Source organism: Meles meles, chromosome 4 (assembly GCF_922984935.1).
Source record: "Meles meles chromosome 4, mMelMel3.1 paternal haplotype, whole genome shotgun sequence".
Lineage (NCBI taxonomy): Eukaryota > Metazoa > Chordata > Mammalia > Carnivora > Mustelidae > Meles > Meles meles.
Window position 1 is genome coordinate 162074198 of NC_060069.1, and position 19161 is coordinate 162093358.

The 19161-nt window shown below is 66.3% G+C and overlaps 1 protein-coding gene across 1 annotated transcript; it reads left to right on the forward strand.

The window, feature by feature from the left end:
* Window positions 1-2121: 2121 nt before the first annotated feature.
* Window positions 2122-4246, forward strand: CRYAA (crystallin alpha A). The gene is made up of 3 exons (XM_046003316.1): window positions 2122-2310; window positions 3105-3227; window positions 4037-4246. Exons 1-3 carry the CDS (start codon window positions 2122-2124, stop codon window positions 4244-4246), a joined length of 522 nt encoding a protein of 173 aa, XP_045859272.1.
* The last annotated feature ends 14915 nt before the right edge of the window (window positions 4247-19161 follow it).

Genomic DNA, 19161 nt, shown 5'->3' on the forward strand with positions numbered 1-19161 from the left:
ACCCTGGAAGGGCTGCGAGTACCCGGGCACCCCGAGGGTCTGAGGGACCGTGGCACAACCTCAGCCACCCCGGGCTGTGTGGCCCATGGCACGGAGCCTCCGTCTCTGCCTGCGGTCCCGGGCTGTTTGAATGAGCCCGTCGGGGCCACAGCTGGTGAGGAGAGCAAGGCCATCCCTTCGGTGACCCTGTCGGGGGGCACCAGAAGCATAGTCCTTCGGACGGATCATTTCTTCCTGTAATGGTTAAAAAATCAAAATGAATGCAAAAATCGGTAATGCACAGAATACCAACATTTTATTTTTTTATTTTTAAGAGTTTATTTATTTGTTTAAGAGAGGGAGCAGAAGCAGGTGGGGGGCAGAAGCAGAGGGAGAAGCAGGCTCCGTGCTAAGTGGGGAGCGCAACGTGGGCCTCGATCCCAGGACCCCGGGAGCATGACCTGAGCTGAAGGCAGACGCTTCACTGACTGGGCCCCTCAGGCGCCCCCAAATACCACCATTTTTAATGAGGACACATCAGCGCTCCCGACTTCTCCCTCTGCCTTACGTTCCTCTGTTCCTTCTACGTCAAGCTCCTGGCAGTGGCTGGTTCTGCCGGAACCCCACAGGGGACCCGGCCTGGCCCGGGGCAGGCTTGGGCAGGGACGGTGCCCTCCGCCCCCCACCGCCTGGACCGTCTCTGCCCTAATTTGGCCTTCGTTGCCTGACATCTGGGGAACTGCAGAGCAGAGGTTGGCCCTTTCAGATTTTCCAGGGCCTTTGCCACCGGGTGGGTGCTGTGTGCGTAGCGGGTGGGAGGCGGTGCGGGGATTTGGTCCAGAGCTTGGGTGCGGGGTGCCCTGGGGCTCCCACTGCTCCCACGGATTCCATCGGAGCCCGTGGTCTTCCGGGACCAGCCGGGTCCGGGGTGCGAGGGGAGCGTGTGAGGACGCCCGGGCGCTTTGAGGGTGCGATCCCTCCTCAGCACCTGCGGACGCCGCTAAGAGCTGGGCTGGGACCCAGGCCACGAGGACAAAGAAGCTTCTGGTGCCAGACGGCGCAGTGAGGGGCAGGTCCAGGGGCCTGGGAGCATGTTACTGCAGGGTCGCGCTCCCCGGAGGCCAGGCTGCCGAGGGATATACCGGGTGGCCAGTCCCTCCGGGCAGCCGCCGGCCGGAGCCGCAGCGGGAGGAGCCACACGGTCCCGGGGCCTCGTGGACGACAGTGGACGCTGGCCATGCGGGTGGCCGGCCGAAGAACCTGGGGGAAGGTCACACGGGGGGACGATGTCCAGGCCGAGTCTGCGACACAAGGTTTCCACGCCCGCCGGACCGAGCCCGCCTCCCTGTCCTGACACACGGACCCCACGCCAGCCCCTCCCCCTTTTCAGTTTCTTCCTGGTGTTTCCGGTCTTCCTCGAGGTTATCACTCCGTCCGTTTTGTCATCAGAAGGCAGTGAAAGACGGAATGCTGTTTTGAAAAACGACTTCCTAGGGGTCCTGGGGGCTCCGTCGGGGAAGCATCTGCCTTCGGCTCAGGTCGTGATCCTGGGGCCCTGGGATCGAGTCCCAGGTCGGGCTCCCTGCTCAGCGGGGAGCCTGCTTCTCCCTCTCCCTCTGCCGCTCCCCCTGCTTGTGCTCGCTATCTCAAATAAATACAATCTTAAAAAAAAAAAGAAAGAAAGAAAAGAAAAACGTTATCCCGTTCCCCAGGAGCTGTGTGGTTTGGGGATCGTGGGTGTCGGCGCTGAGCCCAGCCCTCGTCTGTGAAGTGGGTCCATAAGCAGGGGCTCCCCATGCCGTCACGGGGATGAAAGTCTCCACCGGCCCCCAGGTGAGCGCGGGGCCAGAGACGCAGGGAGAGGCGCCTCAGGGACGTTGTCCTGCTGGGGTCCAGGGCTCCGTGCCGGTCAGCGTCGCACGCCCGGGGCCGGGAGAGGCGGGCACTGAGCCTGAGCCACATTTCTGCTGACCGGGCAGCTTTCTCCCTGAGCTCACGCTTTCCAGACAAATCCCCCTAATGCTTCCATTCTGTCGTGGGCGTATATAGGGAGGACGGTCCCCGGGGCTCTCCACTGCACTGCCCAGAGGCCCCTGCCCGACTGCCCGCCAGCCCCGGGTCCCTGCGCCGCCCACACCCACCATGGACATCGCCATCCAGCAGCCCTGGTTCAAGCGTGCGCTGGGCCCCTTCTACCCCAGCCGGCTGTTCGACCAGTTCTTCGGCGAGGGTCTCTTCGAGTACGACCTGCTGCCCTTCCTGTCCTCCACCATCAGCCCCTATTACCGCCAGTCCCTCTTCCGCACCGTGCTGGACTCCGGCGTCTCCGAGGTAAGACCTGCCAGCGGGCCGGCTTCTCCTGCTGGCCGTGGCTGGAGGGGAGGCAGGGCTTCCCGAGGGCCGGCCCAGAGCAGAGGCAGCCCCGTGTTGCACCTCTGGGGTCTTCTGGTCGGGTGGACCCGCTCACCCCCCAACATCCTGGGGGTTCCCAGGGCTCGAGAAAGGGTCTGGAGAGAGCCCGAGCCCACGCAGTGTCCTTTCCTCCCATGACCCGTGTGCGGTTTGAGATGTACCCCATGCGGTGCAAGCCCCGGGAGCGACCGCAGACAGGCCGGTGCGGTGGTCCCGGCTCTCCACCTTGTTCCTTCCCCAGGAAGCCTGGGTGGGTGGACCGCGTGCGCAGGGCCCGCCCAAAGGGGAGTCACCAGACCGCGGGCCGTCCCTCCTTGAGCCCCGCGCCGGACCCCAGAGTCCAAAGGTCTGGAGGAGCCTGGTCTCCCCCACCTCCCCAGAGCAGAGGCTGGTGGGGGCGGGACAGAGGGAGACACTGGGCAGCAGCTGGCGGCTGCTCACATCGTGTCCACGTGGGAGAACAGGCCGCAGGCTGCTTCGCCGACGCTAGCGGAGCCGAGGACTGTGACCTTATTCAAAGTGCCGGGTCCGGCCTGCCAGCCGGCCGACCCAGAACGGGTCTCCTGACCCATAACCAGCCACCGTCTGTCCCCAACGAGGCAGTCGGCGGGTCAGTGGGGCCCGGGACGCCAGCCCCTCCATGCCGGCCGCGCTGGCCAGCCCCGCCGGAACCTCGGCCCGGGTGGACCCACACAACGGCGTGTGGGTTTCAGGTCCGATCTGACCGAGACAAGTTTGTCATCTTCCTGGACGTGAAGCACTTCTCTCCCGAGGACCTCACCGTGAGGGTGCAGGAGGACTTCGTGGAGATCCACGGCAAGCACAACGAGAGGCAGGTGAGTCCGGGCGCCGTGCACTGGCCTCCACGGGGCCCTGCCCCCCGCCTGCCGGCCGCCCCGTCTCCTTCCAAATTGCTCGGGTGATGGGTGCGAGCAGGGCGCATCCCGGGAGACGCCGGGTGCCGACAGGGCGAGCTCGGAGCCCACGCAGATGTGCACGGAAACCTACGTGTGACAGCTGAGCCGTGAGCGCAGGGCGCAGCCCGAGGCCCAGACGCCGCGTCTGCTCACTGCCTGCTGGACCCGCAGGTGGCAGAGACCTCAGGGAGGTCGCGGCCTGCCCGGCCCCACGGCTGGTGCAGGGAAGGCGGGCTTCCCTGCGGGTGGAGACCGGGTTTTCTGGTCACAGTTGGGGAAGGGGGGTGCCGGGGGGGTCCTGCCTCCGTGTCTCCCGCCCCTCCCATCTCGGGCCACGCGCGGTGCTGTGGTCCACACCACTCCGAGCCCGGAAGAAGAGGTCGGGCCCAGGGGCCGAGGCTCTGAGCCTGGGGGCAGGGCGTGGGTCACGGGTAAGGGCCAAATCCGACCCCAGTACGAGGTGGGGCAGAGCCGCTCATGCAAGTCTGGAGTGAAATGAGTCTGATGAGCCACGTCCATGGCAGTGACTGGCCCCAAGCTGGCCTGGACCTGCCGCGCTGAGAGGCAGGGAGGCCCGGAGGCCCGGAACCCTCCACGGGGCATTCTGGGCCTCCCACCCCTCTGCGTGGGAGCGTCGTGGGCTGGACCCCGTGGTGCCTTCACCATGGAAGGTCGGCGGCCCCCGGCGGTGCTGCCTCTGACCGTGCCCTTCCCCGCGCCCGGCCCAGGACGACCACGGCTACATCTCCCGCGAGTTTCACCGCCGTTACCGTCTGCCTTCCAACGTGGACCAGTCGGCACTCTCCTGCTCCCTGTCCGCGGACGGCATGCTGACCTTCTCCGGCCCCAAGGTCCCGTCTGGCGTGGACGCTGGCCACAGCGAGAGAGCCATCCCCGTGTCACGGGAGGAGAAGCCCAGCTCTGCGCCCTCGTCCTAAGCTCCGCCTTGGCCTCGGCTGCCCCCGTGGCTGCCCCCGCGGCCCATCCATTGGGGGAACCATAGAAAGTGGGGTGTCGCCTGCCTTTGCTTTCCCTGTTTTCATTTCCTTTTCCTCTTCTCCGAGGGAATGAGGGTTTGAGAGGGTAGCCTGGAGGGCTCGGGGCCTCGGCCTGGGGTGCTGCGGCCTCAGGGAGACCCAGAGCCCCCGCACCGGCCAGCTGGTGGAAACCATCGCCGTGCCAGCTGCTTGAGACAACGGCCCCGCGCTCCCCGAAGATGCAGGCTCCGGGTCGCCTCTGGGTCTCCGGGGCTGGCCAGGGGCACCTTGACCCTTGCCGGTGGGCGCCCGCCATCGGGACCTGGCCGTGCGTCCTGCCCACGTCTCCCGGGTGCCCTGAGGTCCATCTGGCGGAGGCTCCCGTGTGCCTGGGCTCTCGGCAGCCTGTCCTCCCAGACCGCCTTCCCTCCACCCTTCCCCTCTGTAGTTCCGCTCCCGGGGCACCGGGGCGCCCCCCGCACTGCAGCCTGCGGCACTCAATAAAGAGCAGGTGACAAGCAACTGCTGACTGTGGCCGTCCTCTGTCCCCGACCGCGGCCGTCCTCTGTCCCCGACCGCGGCCGTCCTCTGTCCCCGACCGCTGCCGTCCTCTGTCCCGACCGCGGCCGTCCTCTGCCCTGACTGGTGGCCGTCCTCTGCCCTCGGGGGCGCGGGGGGGGACATAAGCAACTGCTGACCGCTGCTGTCCTCTGTCCCCGACCGCGGCCGTCCTCTGTCCTGACCGCTGCTGTCCTCTGTCCCCGACCACGGTCGTCCTCTGTCCCGGACCGCGGCTGTCCTCTGTCCCCGACCGCTGCTGTCCTCTGTCCCCGACCGCGGCCGTCCTCTGTCCTGACCGCTGCTGTCCTCTGTCCCCGACCGCGGTCGTCCTCTGTCCCTGACCGTGGCTGTCCTCTGTCCCCGACCGCGGCCGTCCTCTGTCCCCGACCGCGGCCGTCCTCTGCCCCGACCGCTGGCCGTCCTCTGTCCTGGGGGCGCGGGGGGGGACATAAGCAACTGCTGACTGGTGGCCGTCCTCTGCCCTCGGGGCGCGGGACCGCGGCGGGGGCGCAGGGGGCACGCAGGGGCACGGAGGCGGGGTCTGCCCGGTCTGCCTCTCCGTGACCCGCTCACTTCCCGCCTTCCACTCTGCTGCCTCCCCGCACCCCTGCTCGGTGGGAAGGAGAGGGTTTGGGTGGAGACCGCTGGGGGTGAGAGGGGGTGGGGAGGATGGAGGAAACGGGAGGGAATCAGGGCTCCCTCGTGCAGACTGTGGGAACAGGTGCCGGGCACAGCCTGGCCTCCTCTGGGCAGCTCTGTCCTGGCTCCCTTGGGGGTGTCCTGGAAGGGCCCTGGGTCCACAGCTCCCTAAGGGATGGGGAAGGGCAGTCAAGCGTGGTCAGAACATGTCTCCCGCCCTGCGTGGGAGGCGCCTTGGCTCCCGGGCCTGAGAACAGACACCCCTGGGTGGGGGCTTCTGGTGACCAGGGCTGAGTGTCGTGCGCTCCCTCCCCCACCCCAGGGGACGGCCTTCTCCAGGCTGCTCCTCCTCCAGGCAGGGGGAGGGGACTAGGCCCAGCGGCTCGGGCGCAGCTTCCACAGGGGAGCAGCTCGGCCAGGGGCCCCGCACTTGCACCGTGACCGTGGCAGGGGGGAGGGGGCTGCCAGGTGCATCTCTGGGTGTGGAGGTGGGCAGACGACGGGGACCCTCTCCCAGGGAGCCGAGGCCAGGGACACGGGGGACCCTGCCACCCTGTTGAGTGGAAGGCGGCTTGTGTAGGCGTGCACATGGGTGTGCAAGCATGCACACACGCACTTATACACACACACGCACACACTGTCTATCACCCTGGGTTTGAGTCCACCGCAAGAAGGCCCCTGAAGGCCCCGGGAGGCCCCCAGATTCCCCCCTCACCGCCCACTGGCCCCGTTCCTTCCAACAAGAAGCACCCCCAGGTTGTCTTGTCATTTAAATTTTTTTAAAAGATTTTATTTATTTATTTGACACAGAGAGAGATCACAAGCAGGCAGAGAGGCAGGCAGAGAGAGGAGGAAGCAGGCTCCCTGCTGAGCAGAGAGCCCGATGCGGGGCTCGATCCCAGGACCCTGGGATCATGACCTGAGCCAAAGGCAGAGGCTTTAACCCACTGAGCCCCCCAGGCGCCCCTGTCTTGTCGTTTAATCCACATTTGTCAGAAACGTGGTGGTACTCGTGGTGGGGGGCAAACCCGGCCCCTCCACAAGGGGTCAGGGGCTGGATATTTGGGAAAATCCGAGCCTCCAAAGCTCTCTCCCCCTCCTGCTTCTGCCCCAGACTGGCTGTCCTCCAAAGATGACGAGCTTCTGCCCAGCGTGGCGGGTGGCTGCGTGGCTGGCAGATCGTGGGCCCGTCCGGCCGCAGCCAGAACTGGGCCGTCAGGTGCTGGTGGCCTTGTGTTCAAGGCCGTTCTTGTGTGGGGCTCAGAATGGACTCAGCTGTGTCCCCCAAATTCCTGTGTCGAAGGCCCAGTCCCCGGCTGCTCAGAGCGTCACTGTAGTTGGAGATCAGGACTTTAATGTGGTGACCGAGGCACCCGAGGTCACTAGCATGGGCCCTGATCCCAAATGACCAGTGTCCGCAGCAGAGGAGATGAGGCCAGACAAGCACACAGGGACGAGCACATGAGGACGTGGGGAGAGGGTGGCGGTCTTCACGCCAGGAGAGAGGCCGTGGGAGGAACCGGACAGTCCTGCCCACGCCTGGACCACGGCCGCCGGGCGCCAGGACCGGGAGGGAGTCTGTGCGTGTTGCTCCCGCTGCCCACTGTCTACTGGGCTTGTCTACGACAAGCAGAGCAGACGAATACAGGCCTGCCGAGACAGCCTGCGACCGGGCCTCGGGGAGGCAGGCTCCCAGGATCCCGGCGCACACTCTTTGGGGATAAGCAGGGGCCTCCCAGCACCCAGGCCAGGCAGGGGAGCCAAGAGAAGAGCGGGAGAACCTCCCCCGTGCACGGCAGGCTCCAGCCCACCCCCCTCCTGTTCTGGGGCAGCAAGGACTCAGGGAGGCCCCTGGTGGCCTCATCCTGCTTGACAGGGCATAGTGGTCACTCCCTTTGCGGCTGTCCATCGGCCTGTCTGAACCGCGGGGCGCCGAAGCTGCTGGGTGCTCTTGGAGCTAGCCCTGGGGTCCTGGGGTCGAGCAGACGTGCCCGAGACCATTCACAGAGGGCCGGGGGCCTGGCCGCCCCCTAGCATCTGACCTGACGCTGGCTGCATCAGCAGGGGTCCCGCGTCTCCTGGTCGAGGGGCCTGCTCTGGCCTCCCTGCATGGGCCGCCCTGACGACTCCCCTGGCCCTGGGGCCCGGGGCTGCCCCGTCGGTCAGGGAGCCTGTGCTGGCTGTCAGCCCCCACTCAGCACACATGGGCCGCCTTGGGGGCGGGAGGCTGGGCCGGACTCCACGGAGGACAGTGGTCCCATGGTGCCTGCTGGGCGTCTGCGGGGGTTGGCCCACGTGGCCGCGGCGACGACCCTCCAGCACCCCCTCCCCTGTTCTCAGGGAACCCCTGCCCGGTGGGAATCCCAGTGCCGCCCCACCCGTCAGAGGCTCTGAGGAAGCCAGGCCGGTCCTGCTCTGTGGGTGGCCTGCTGGGTGGCTCCCGGCAGCTCATCCCTGGGGATCCGGGGCCGTCCCCATGGCCGCCTGCAATTCCGAGATACACCACCAGAGGGCAGCAGAGGCTCGGCCGTGGCCACCAGACCGCGCGTCCCAGAGGTCACCTTCAGGATTCCAGCCCCCGGCAGCAGCCACAGAGGGCTCCGCAGAGGGCCTGGGCCGGGTGACGGGGAGCTTTGGGAGCCCCCATCCTGACCCCAGGGCCCCGGTGTCCCGCGTGGGAGGCACAACAGGCCGCACAGGGATCGGGGGTTTTGGTTTCATGGGCTTGTTTGTACCATCGTTTGAAAAAGGCACAGCCCCGGCCGGCTGGCAGGTCCGCGCTGGGCCAGGGGTCCCCTGAGGCTCTGGCCGGGTCGCCTCCCCCTCGGAATGACACAAAGCCTCAGCCCTCCCCAGCCTCCACCTCCTGGGCTCCGGTGGCCACTCCTAGAATGCCCTCCTTGGGGGTGGGGGGCGGCCCTGGTGGGCAGCCCCGAGCCTGACACGGGGGACCATGACACAGGGTCACAGATCTCGCTGGCCAGATGCTGCCTGTGGCTGTCCGGGAGTGCAATGAGTCGCGAGCACACTGGGGGGACCCCAGCTGCAGAGGGAGCCGAGGGGCGAGGTCGGGCCCCGCTTCGTCTGGGCAGCGGCCCCTCCTGCACAGCTCACGTGCCGGCCCGCCCGCGCCCTCCTTGGTCTTCAGGGTGGGAGTGAGAGTGCACAGGGGAGCCCCTCCCAGCTTAGGGGCCAACTGGGGGGGGGCCTGGCCAGAGACGCCTGCAGGGCCAGCTCGACAGGCTGGAGACCCAAGGCCCCCAGGGTGCTGCCGGGGCTGGGGAGGGGCGCGGCTCCCGCACCGGCGTGTAGGCTGGAGGGGGGGGACGGAGCGGAAGACACGCAACACCGCCCCACGTGCACGCACAGCACACGCCGACGCACAGCAACACCACACGCACGGGTGTGCACAATGCGTACAGGGCCCACGTGCCAGCGGCCACACACGCGTGCGCGCACACACATACACACACGTGTTCACGTGCACGCACACACGCCTGCCGCAGCCACCGGCAACCTCCCGGCTTTGTTTCCCGCCTCTCATCTCACCGGCCTGGGCCTCTGATTTGCACTTGAACTTGAAAGACACAAAGACACTTCCCGTCCGCGTCTCCGCCTGGAGGAAAAGCCTCCCCCTCGCCGCCGGTCGGCAGCGCCTTTCTGTCAAGGAGGTTTGGACCTGACGTTCTTTGTGCTGCTGGAAGCACCTGCCATCCCCCAAGGGCATGGAGAGAGGCTGGGGCGGGGTGCTCAAGGGCACCCCAAGGTCACCAGCAAGGAGGGGCCGCAGGGAGCAGGGGTGGCTCGCTCTTCTGCAGAGCGTCTTCCCTGCTCCGGGAGCGAGAAATCAATAAAACAATGAATCTGGCTCAAAGCACAGTGTTCCGGGGGCAGCCCAGGCCTCCCCAGAGCCTGGTCCACACTGAAGGGTGGGTTTGCTGGTCCCTAACTGCTGGGGTGCACGGGGCACCCTCGAGGGGAGACCGATCAGACCTGGAGGACCGAGGCGGGCGACAGGTCACCCCCACTGCCATCCAGGCACTGTGAGAACGTGGAGGTCCCCACGCCGGCCGCAGTGGCTTTCGGATGCTGCGGCCAGGAGCGCCGTCCCTAGAGGCTGATTCTGTTCTGGTGCTGAGAACAGGGACCTGCGGGGGTGTCTGCTGGTCTGTGCCAGGGGTGCGCCTGCCTCCCTCGTGGGGACCTACGGGGGGCTGCTGTTCTTGGACCTCTGCCATGCAAACCTGAGCTCAGCGAGATGACTGAGGACGCGTGGCCTCTGGGGGAGGCCGGGAGGGGAATCCCAGAGGTCTGCTCCTGCGTCTGGTCCTCACTCCCTTAACCATGCCACGGCCACGGCCGAACATGTGTCCTGGGACCGGCCGCCATGTCTAGTGGCCACGGCTGCCCAGGGCTTCCCCGGCCGAAGACCACAGTGCATTCAGGAGACCCCGGTGCGGGCAGGGCCCCTCTGAAGGCTCCCGGGGGGCTGCTTCTGCTTCTGCAGCTCCCGTGAGGCCCTTGCCGGGGAGTGGCGGCCCCACTGTCTGTCCCTGCCACACCGTCACACGGCCGTCTCTCCCCGCACGTGTCTCTGCCCGCAGGGACGCCAGCCGCCAGGATGGTCCAGGATGATGTCATCTTAACCGTCACCTGGATTACGTCTGCGAGGACTCTTTTCCAAATAAGGCCCCGTTGGCAGGGTCCGGGGTTTGGAATTCGGACGTATCTCTTGGGGCCCGCTTGAGGCCGGGGTTGCCCGCTTCTGGCGCGCCCAGGGCCAAGCCCGCATTCTAACGCTCGCAGCCCGTGTTTCTGTTTTGGACGTTGCTGTGGTAACCCATGCTGCCCGCCCACGGATGACCCGATGTCTGGTGCCTGTCAATGATTCACCTATGCACAGACGCTGACCTGGCCCGGACACTGCCACCAAGGGGCTCCCGAGTCTCCTGTTTCTGTATAGGCCACTCGGCCATGGGTTCCAGCCGCCAACCCTGCCCCCAGCAAGGTCCTCGCTCAGGGCGCCTGGACCCCAAGGCTGGGCCCGGGGCCCTGGGGGCTGGGAAGGTGCGGGGAGGCCAGGGCAGGCCAAGGGGCCTCTAGGTCCCCATTAACCCTAGGGTGGGCGCACCCAGCCAGCCTCCCGAAACGTCTTCACCCGCTCCCCTTTGGGAGGCCATGGAGGGAAGGGAGCAGGGGCTGGGGGTGGTTTCCATGTGTCCGTATGTCTGCGGGGTCTGCAGTTAGGGAAGGCAGGGAAGGGCTACAGAAGCTGGCGCCTGCCTGCTTCCCGGACACGGCTTCCTCCCTGAGTCGTGAGGACTTGGGTGTCCCGGGGGCTGGGCGGGGGGCGAGGGACGTGTTGTGGGTGTGGATCTGCGGATGGAGCCGGCTGACAGCTGGGGACAAGCGGCAGGACAGCAGGGAACCTTCTCTCCTGGCCCCAGGCCCCCGCCCCGCTGTGTGGAGGAACGGGGGAGAGGCCGAGCCTGCCTTTGGCTCGGGCCCTGCAGCCCAGCTCCGGGAGCCTGACGCCGGACGCGGCTGTGGTGCTGGGGGCAGCCGAGCTGGTTCTGCCTTCGGAGCGGGAAGCATGGGAATGGGGTACCCACGGCCCCTCTTTGGGCCAGGGGTTGCCCCTGCCCCTGTCCCATTCTCCTGCCCGGCCCCACCCGCCAGGGCCCCTCTCTCTCCTTCTCCCCTGGCTGCGCCCGGGCTGGTGCGGTGGTCTGCGTGTCGGGGTGGGAGCCGGGCAGGGGGATGCGCACCCCGGTGGGTCTCCGTGTGGCTGGGGCAGCGTCTCCCCCGCACACTCAGTGTGGGGACCTGGGGACGCCGAGCCACAGTGCCAGTGGCCTAAGGGCCTTCCTGTCGAGTGCCCCATGGGGCGCGGAGGGTTCGTCTTCCCCAGGTCGCCTGGCCCTGCACCACCACGCCAGGCCCCCTCATGTCCCTTTCTCCCCGCTCACTAGCCGCTGTGATTTAGGGCAAACCCGTCAACTCGTTCCCCTGCAGGAGTCGGTGATCCCTGGGCAGGAGGACTTCCAGTTTGGGAACCGAGGAGCCGTCCGTGCCCAGAGCTGGGCCATCTGCGTGGCTGAGGGTCACGCCGAGAGCTGGTCTGGTGGCTTTTGGAGACACCTTCCACTGGCAGGTCAGCGGGGATGGGACGGAGATGGACGCGTGGGTGCGAGTGCATGGGGGCAGCCTCGTGGCCACCGTGTCCACGCGACCACGGACTACTTCCTGTTTCCTGTCTTGGGGTCCCGTGGCCACAGTTGGGGGTGGGGATCTGCCCTCCCCCTGCCCCGTCCGGGGGCTGCTCCCACGGAAGCCCGGGGTGCGGAGCCATGGGCCTGCCGGTGGCTGCCGTGGTATGCCACGGCCTGGTGCCACGGTTTGCTGAGCGTGTGCCCGGTGGCCTCTCAGCCTCTGCGGGCCGATGGCGTCCTTGCCTTGCCGCCCTGAGCTCGCACCCCTGGTCTGAGCGGCTCCATCCCCTGCCCGGGCAGTTCTGGCCTGCGGTGCTCCAGGAGAACGTGCCGCTGCCGGGGACGTCCATACATGCGGGTTCTGACCCAGCAGGTGGGGGTGGCGACCCACCTCCCAGGCCAGCTCCCAGGGACGCAACGCTGCTGGGGTGGGAAGGGACCTCTGTGAAGTCCTCGCCCCTCCAGCCCCTCTGGCCCCCAAACACTCCAGGCCTCTGCCTTCTCAGACCACGCCGTGGGGGTGAGGAGGAGGGGGTCTCACGCCCGCCAGTTGTGGGGCCCGATACCCCTCCCCCCGTCGGCAGCGGGGATCTTCGCAGAAGGTGGGGCGGGGCCGGGAGCGCGGGCGCCGATGGCAGGTTTGGGGCGGGAAGCTGCGGGCTTAGCCCCGGCGGATGCTCTTCCAGTCTGAGCCCTGGAGGCGGGTCCTCTCCCCAGCCTGACCCTGCAGACCCTGGTCGAGGTTGGGAGAGGCCGGGGAACTTTCTAGGCTGCACCCGGCTGCTGAGACCCAGTGTGTGTGTGTGTGTGTGTGTGTGTGTGTGTGTGTGTGTGTGTGCGGGGGCTGCAGGGGAACCCTTGCTGCCCCGCCAAGCTCCTGGGGCTTCTTTGGCTGGGTCTTTCCTCCTCAGAACCTGGGACGACCAGATGGCTCAGCCCTGGGCTTGGAGAGACGTCCCCAGGGACCCCGGCAGCGGGGGCGGCCGGTGGGGGCTCGGAGAGCCCTGGTGAAGTAAGGGCCTCAGGGCTGCGGCCGTCCAGGGGCACTCGGTCCCGGGGGATTCGGGGTAGAGGGACGCTCAAGGCAGGATCAGCTCTGGTGGCCCAGGAGGGCAGAGGTCACCCTGCAGCTCCAGTTCCTGCCTGGACTTCCCCTCCCTCCCCTGCCCTCCTGGGAGGAGGCCGCAGGGCTGAGCTGTGTGCCTGGTGGGGGGGGAATGGGGGGGGATCAGCCCCACCCCTGCCCTCCCTCCTCCTCTGGGCCTGTCAGCCAGGGGACTGGGGGCGCTTTGGAGCTGCGTCAATCTGTGCTTTTGGCCCTTTGGGGATGAGAGTTGGGGGCTGTGGGCAGGGACTGGGGTCTGTAGTGAGGACGCAGGGGGAGCAGTAGAACCCGGGGCTTTGCTTTCTGGGCCAAGTCCCAGCTTGGAACCTCGGGCTTCTTGCCTCAATCTCCAAATCTGTCAAATGGGCACACACTGGCCTCTTGGGGCCTCCTTCACCGGGGCCCTCCCGTGGCCTGTCTCCAGCCGGCAGCTGGAGCGGCTCTCCAAGAAGGGTCCCTCACGGTCCACGCCGGACACGTGCTGTGGACACCCGAGCCCTCAGTCAGGCCGGGAGGGAACGACTTCTCTCCAGACGCGTCCTCCGTCCTCTCGCTGTCAGAACAGCGGCCAGAACAGATCCAACAGAGGCGCCTGGACGTGTTTCCGGACCACGGCCAGCACCGTCCGTGCATTCAAGGAACCACCCAGTCCTGCTCAACGTGAACGGGTCCGGCATCTTCCGACGCCCGTCTGAGTCCAAGGAGAAAGAAAGCTGGTTCTCAGGCCTATAAGCCCTTGCACGTCTCCCCTGCTCGTAGCTCAGATCATTCCCACTCTGCCCCAGGACCCTTGCGCATGCTGTCCCCTTGGCTGCAGTGTTCTTGAGCACAGCTCACTCCCTCCTGCCCAGCCCCCAGCCCCCTTGTTTGAGGGGCCTTCCTAGCTCCCTCCCAAGGGCCTTCTCAGGATACAGTGGCTGCCTGTCAGGCCTTCCCAGGCCATGGGGCCCGTGAGGGCAGGGGTTGGGTCTGTCTTGTCTACTGCTGTCTCCTCCAGGGCCTCAGACAGAGCCTGGCCTGAGGATGTGCTCCGTAGGTCTTGTGGAGACGGCGTGGTCGTCCGCCGTGACATTCAGCAAGCCGTGGGCATTACCACAGAGAGAACTGCTCCCGCCTCCCCTCTGGGCCTCCACAGGCGTATTGTAAAAACCCTCAGGAGAGTCTAACGTGCGGGCAGGCCCATGTGTTTGGCTTTATTCTGATTCTCTACCAATTGGAGGGGCATTTAGGTTGTCAAGTTCTGGCAGGTCATCAACCATTCACACTGGAGTATGAATTAGAAAGGAAGCTGCTGATCTTTCCTCACACTTTGCTGGGTGAGATGGGTCTGGGGGAGTGGAACATTTTCCAGGTGGGAGAGAGAAAAGAGAAAGGTGGTTTGGGGACAGAAATCCCTTGAGGGGTGTGTCTGATTTGGGGAGGATGACTTGAGGACATGGGGCAGAGCAGGAAAGATGGTCACAGGTAGGTGTAAGGGAGGCCGTTCCTGCCTCTGGATGTTTCTCAAGGCCAGACAAAGCCTACTGCCTCCTCTTTCTAGGGTGAGCGGAACTTTTCTGCCCAGCACGAGCGACCTGAGGTGCCCAGGGCCAACCAAGGCTGATGACCCTTCCCCACAGTCGGGTTGGCGTCCCTGACCGCTCATCCTGACCCTTGAGGCCCACGGGGCTCCCCTGCTCTGACTGGTCTCTGTCGGCCACGCCCTCCTCCCCCGAGATTTGACCTTCCCAATGACCTACGGCTGTTTCTCAGAGCGGATCTGTGTTCGAGCTGTTCCTGACTCTGGACCGGACTCGCCAGGGTGGGGTCGGGCAGCTCCAGGCCCACTGGTCTCAGATCTCCGGCCCAGAAACGGGCGTGATGGTCCCCTTGACACTTGATCGGTGCTCCCGTGGGAACAGCGGAAGATGCGGAAGTGGAGTCTGAAATGACCGTCGGGAGCCGAGCTGGGCGCATCCCACCGTTTTCAGATCCCATCAGACGTCCTTTAACTCATGTGTTGTTTATTTCGGTGTGAGCTGACGGTGGCCGTGGGCACCAGTGGCCTGTGGGTGGGACTTCTTGGGCCTCGGGGTGGGTGGGCCTGGGTGGAGGCTTTGGGCCCCGAGGCCTGCCCTCTGGGGAGAAGGCAGTGTGGCCGGGCGGTGCCTGGGCTGGAAGGGGAAGGAGCCTCTGCCCGGCAGGACCCCTGCTACGAGCAGTGCTTTGCTACGGGCAGAGTGGGGACCCTGCAGCTTCCACAGGTGGGCAGGGGGGCCGTGGTCTCTGCAGCCTGTCTGGAGGTCAAGGTGCCCAGGCCAGAGCAGGTGAAGGCAGGCCTGGGGCCCAGGGGTGCCCCGGATGGGGCAGGTGCAGACTTGGGAGTCCGAGAGGGTGGGCCATCAGGCCTCTGGACGTCCGAGCTGTGCTCCCGCCTGGGGCAGGCCGGGGGCAGGACAGGAGAAGGGCCGAGCCCACAGAACAGCAGCAGGTGGGTAACGCGTGAGCCCGGAGCTGGGGTGCTGGAGTTCAATGTCGCACGTCTCCGAGAGCCTCGTCCGATGGACCCGTTTCTCAGAGCTGGAAAATGGAGGCACCACGGGTCAAGGGAGAGCTGGGAGGGCGGGGGGCCTGGAACGCAGGGTGCCCAGACCCACTTTTCCCGCAGCCCTGGAGGTGGGGAGGGGTGGGGCCGAGCAGGGGCGGGGGGGTCCTTCCCCAGCGGGCTGCCTGGCTGCGGGAGTCAGCTGTGCTCTGTTCACTCGCGTCTGTCCCTGGGCTGTGGCCAGCTGGGGCGACTCTGGAGCACCCCACCCCTGGCAGCGGGGACAGGTGGGGAGGGCAGTCCCTCCCAGCCAGCTGTCCTTTCACCACGCGCTCTGGTGCCGGCCGGCCAGGACCCAGCCCGGTCCAGGGTCCCCCTCCCCCGCACTCTCAGCGCACCCCCGCGGGGGCGGACTTCCCGCACCCGGTCGCTACTCCTGCAGGCCGGTTCTGCCCCAGATGCCGCCGCCTCCCTGTCTACCTGGGTCCCCCCAGCCCAGGTAAGGTCGCAACCCTGCCCGGAAGAGGGGCTCTGTCCCGCCCCACGGCGCCCACGCAGGGACTCTGCCACATGCCAGGGAACGTCACCGCGACACTGACCCTCCGGGGTAGGCGTCCCTGAAACCTGCCAGCCTGGGTGCCTGTGACTGACTCTGGGGGCTGCTTCAGAGCCAACCTCTTCATCCGACCCGTGGGAAGCCCGACGCTGAGTCGCAGGGCTGTTGGGGGACCAGACAGAACCCCGCCGGTCGCTGGTGATGTATGTGGAGGGGGCTTTCTCCGGGCAGGGGTGAGGGCGCACACCGCGGTGGGAGTTCGGGGGCTGGGCTTGGTCATCCTGGGCTCCCCCGGGACCTCACCTGCCGCGGAGGTGGAACGGGTCTGACTTCCATGACCTTCCTGGGCTTTCTCTGGTCCTAGGACCCCCGTGTCCCTGCCCGCGTAGGCATGAAGAACCCACAGCCCTGGAGCCGGTGCCGTGGGTGGGACAGCATTCCTGAGGGCTCTGTCCTCAGCCCCAGCGGCCTCGCCCAGACAAGTTCTGCCGGTCCCGGAGACAGGCCCGCGCTGTGTATTGAAAACCAGGAGGGAGGCCCGTCTGCAGGAGAGGAAGCCCCCCCGGCAGCGTCCTGAGCCCCAGCTCACCCGGATCTGCGCCGACCACCGCTCGGCAAAGCGGCCACAGGTCCGCGTCTGGAGCAATGGAGCAGGGGCCGAAGCCAGGACACTCACGGGCCACCAGCGCGTGCAGCAGTTGCGGGAAGGGCCTTCCCGTCCACGGGTCACATCCATGGGGCCCGGGATCCCAAGTGTGTGCACGCGTCCACGGACGCTTGTGCACGCCACCTCTCTGCACGCGTGTGCGTGGTCTTGCGTGGTGACATGTGTGTGAGCCGCTGTGTGCACGTCTACACGCATGCACAGGCGTGTGCGTGTGTACACGTGTGTGCACGTTCCCTGGGTGGGAAATACAGTCAGGACAGCGGCCGGCCCTCCTCCAGAGCTCGGGGCCGCGACTGACTGCAGCCCGGCTTTCCAGGGATGGCCCTGCCCTGTGGCTCCCCCCGGCGCCAAGCCTGGCTTCTGCGTGTGCCCCGAGCCTGTGTGCACGAGGCTGTGTGTGTGCTCAGTACACGCAGCGCTCGGCCCACCAGGGGACGTGTGCGTCGGTCACTGTGAACGGTGTGGTCGGCCCAAGGCAGCCCCTGGAGGCTGAGTTCATGGCTTGACCCGTTCATTCACTCATTCATCTGGGATCTGTGGAGCACTTGCCGCATTCTGGGCTGGCCTGGCTTTGGGGGGGCAGAGCCTTGTCTTCGGGAAATGTCCTGCCGGGGACAGGAAGGAGGGAAGATGGGCGAGACGTGGGGGTCCTGTGGGAAGACCCAGCATGCATCGTGGCTGCTGATGCTTCTGGAAGATGTGGGGTGGAGGGGGACAGGCTTCCTCAGCATCCCCTGTGCAGCCAGCAGGATGGACTGGCTTGTGGGGCACAGCTGACATGCCCCCCCCGTCTAGGCAGCGTGGGACAGTCTTGTCTCTGACGCGGGGCGGAGGGCTTTCCTTCTGCCTGGGGCTGTCGGACCTCACCGTGAGGCTCCGTGTGGCTTCGTGTCCGCTGCCCCTTCCTGAGGGACTGTATCCTCTGGGAGTCATGGCGGGTCAGGCCAGTGAGTGACCAGGACAAAAGTGTCACCTGCGGAGTCCCCGCCCCAGCTGGGGTCGTGTGGGGCACGGGGACACGCTGTCTCCATGCCATGGGGGAATCTCATGGTGGCTGTGATTCAGGCTGAGAACCGAGCCAGCCATCCTGGTCTCCCCTGCAGACGTCCATGCCCTAACAGTTACGGGGTTCCGCTGCAGTCCTGCACACATCAGGGCCCAGGGAACAGCAGCTCCGGTACGGTGAGTCCGGGCGGCCGAGGGCTTGAGAAGCGTGTGGTTCAAGTCTGCACGCCTCACTCGAGGCAAGCACGTGCGTGTGTATCCCGGCCCTCCTGTTAGGGGGTTTGGACAGCGGGCAGCTCGGGTTCCGGACGTTTCCTTATGTCCTCTTTCCAGATCAGCTTTCACAGGTCCCAGAATGGATCCCCAGGGAACCGGTCATGACAGTGAGCTGCTGCTGCGTGACAAGCTGGACAAAACCAAACCAGAGCCACCCAGGCCGTCAGCGGTGTTTCTGTCCGTGAGCTGTCGCACGTGGGCTCCGTCTGGTGGTGCTGCGGGTGGACTCGCCCGTGCCCGGGTCCCTTTGGGTCAGCGGGGCCAGTGTCTCTGTGCACTCCCTGGGGTCTCTCTTCCTCCCGCCACCAGCGCGGCAATGTTCCCGCAGTCCGGGTGAGGACCGGGAGAGGGTGACGGGCTCGGGGGTCTGTGTAGTCTTGGCATCGGGGTGACCCCATCAGTCTGGTGTCTTCTACCGGCCATAGGAAGTTGCAGGCTGAGCGCGGGCTTCCGAGGACGAGGGCAGGGCCCCACTCTCCACCGAGGAGCTGCCAAGAGCATGGGTCCAGGGAGGCCTGGGCCACGGGGGCCCCAGCCGACCCACCACGGAGCCCCTCGTGATGCCGGGCAGAGCATGGGGCCCTCGGCCCGCCTTCCTCGGTTCTCACAGCTCAGCCAGTGGCCGGCCTGGCCTGGCGTCTCCCACTGCCTCCCGTGCTCTGCGATTCTGCTTTGGGCTGTCTGTGTCAGGGTTTCCAGACACTCAGCCCCCAGCCCCCGATCAGGTGTGTGTTCTCCTAACACGAGAGGTTTGTGTTTGGGGAATTCGGGTGGATTTTCCTTCTCAAGTCATCCATGTAAGGGGCCTGGGTGGTTCAGGGACTCTTTATTTGACCTCAGGTCACGTTCAAAGTCATGAGATCGAGCCCCGCGTCAGGCTCCATGCAGAGCACGGTGTCTGTTTAAGATTCTCCCTCTCCCTCTGTCTCTGCCCCTCCCCTGCTCACTCGCTCTCAAATATACTCACCTTCACACGCGAGTGCAGCGGGGAGGGTGCTTGTCCTCGCCCCGGGAGCCGGCTCTGGGGCCAGGCGGGCTCCGAACTGGCTGCTGGGGAAGGGGCAACCTCTTGGGGTGGGGATTCTTTGCTTTTTTGCTTTTCGAATTGGGTTCTGGGTGTGGGGCCTTTGGTTCTGGGGGTGGATGGAGGCTGCGAGGGGATGCTCCATTCTGCGGGTCACGCCATCACCCCTTCACACCAACCCCCATTACCCCAACCCCACCCAGCAGCAGGCTGCACTCCCTGCGGGACCTTTCCCCATGTCCAACCAGTGGGACCCCCTTCCTGGGGTTGCAGGGCATGGGCAGGGTGCCGTGGGAGAGCAAGAGCC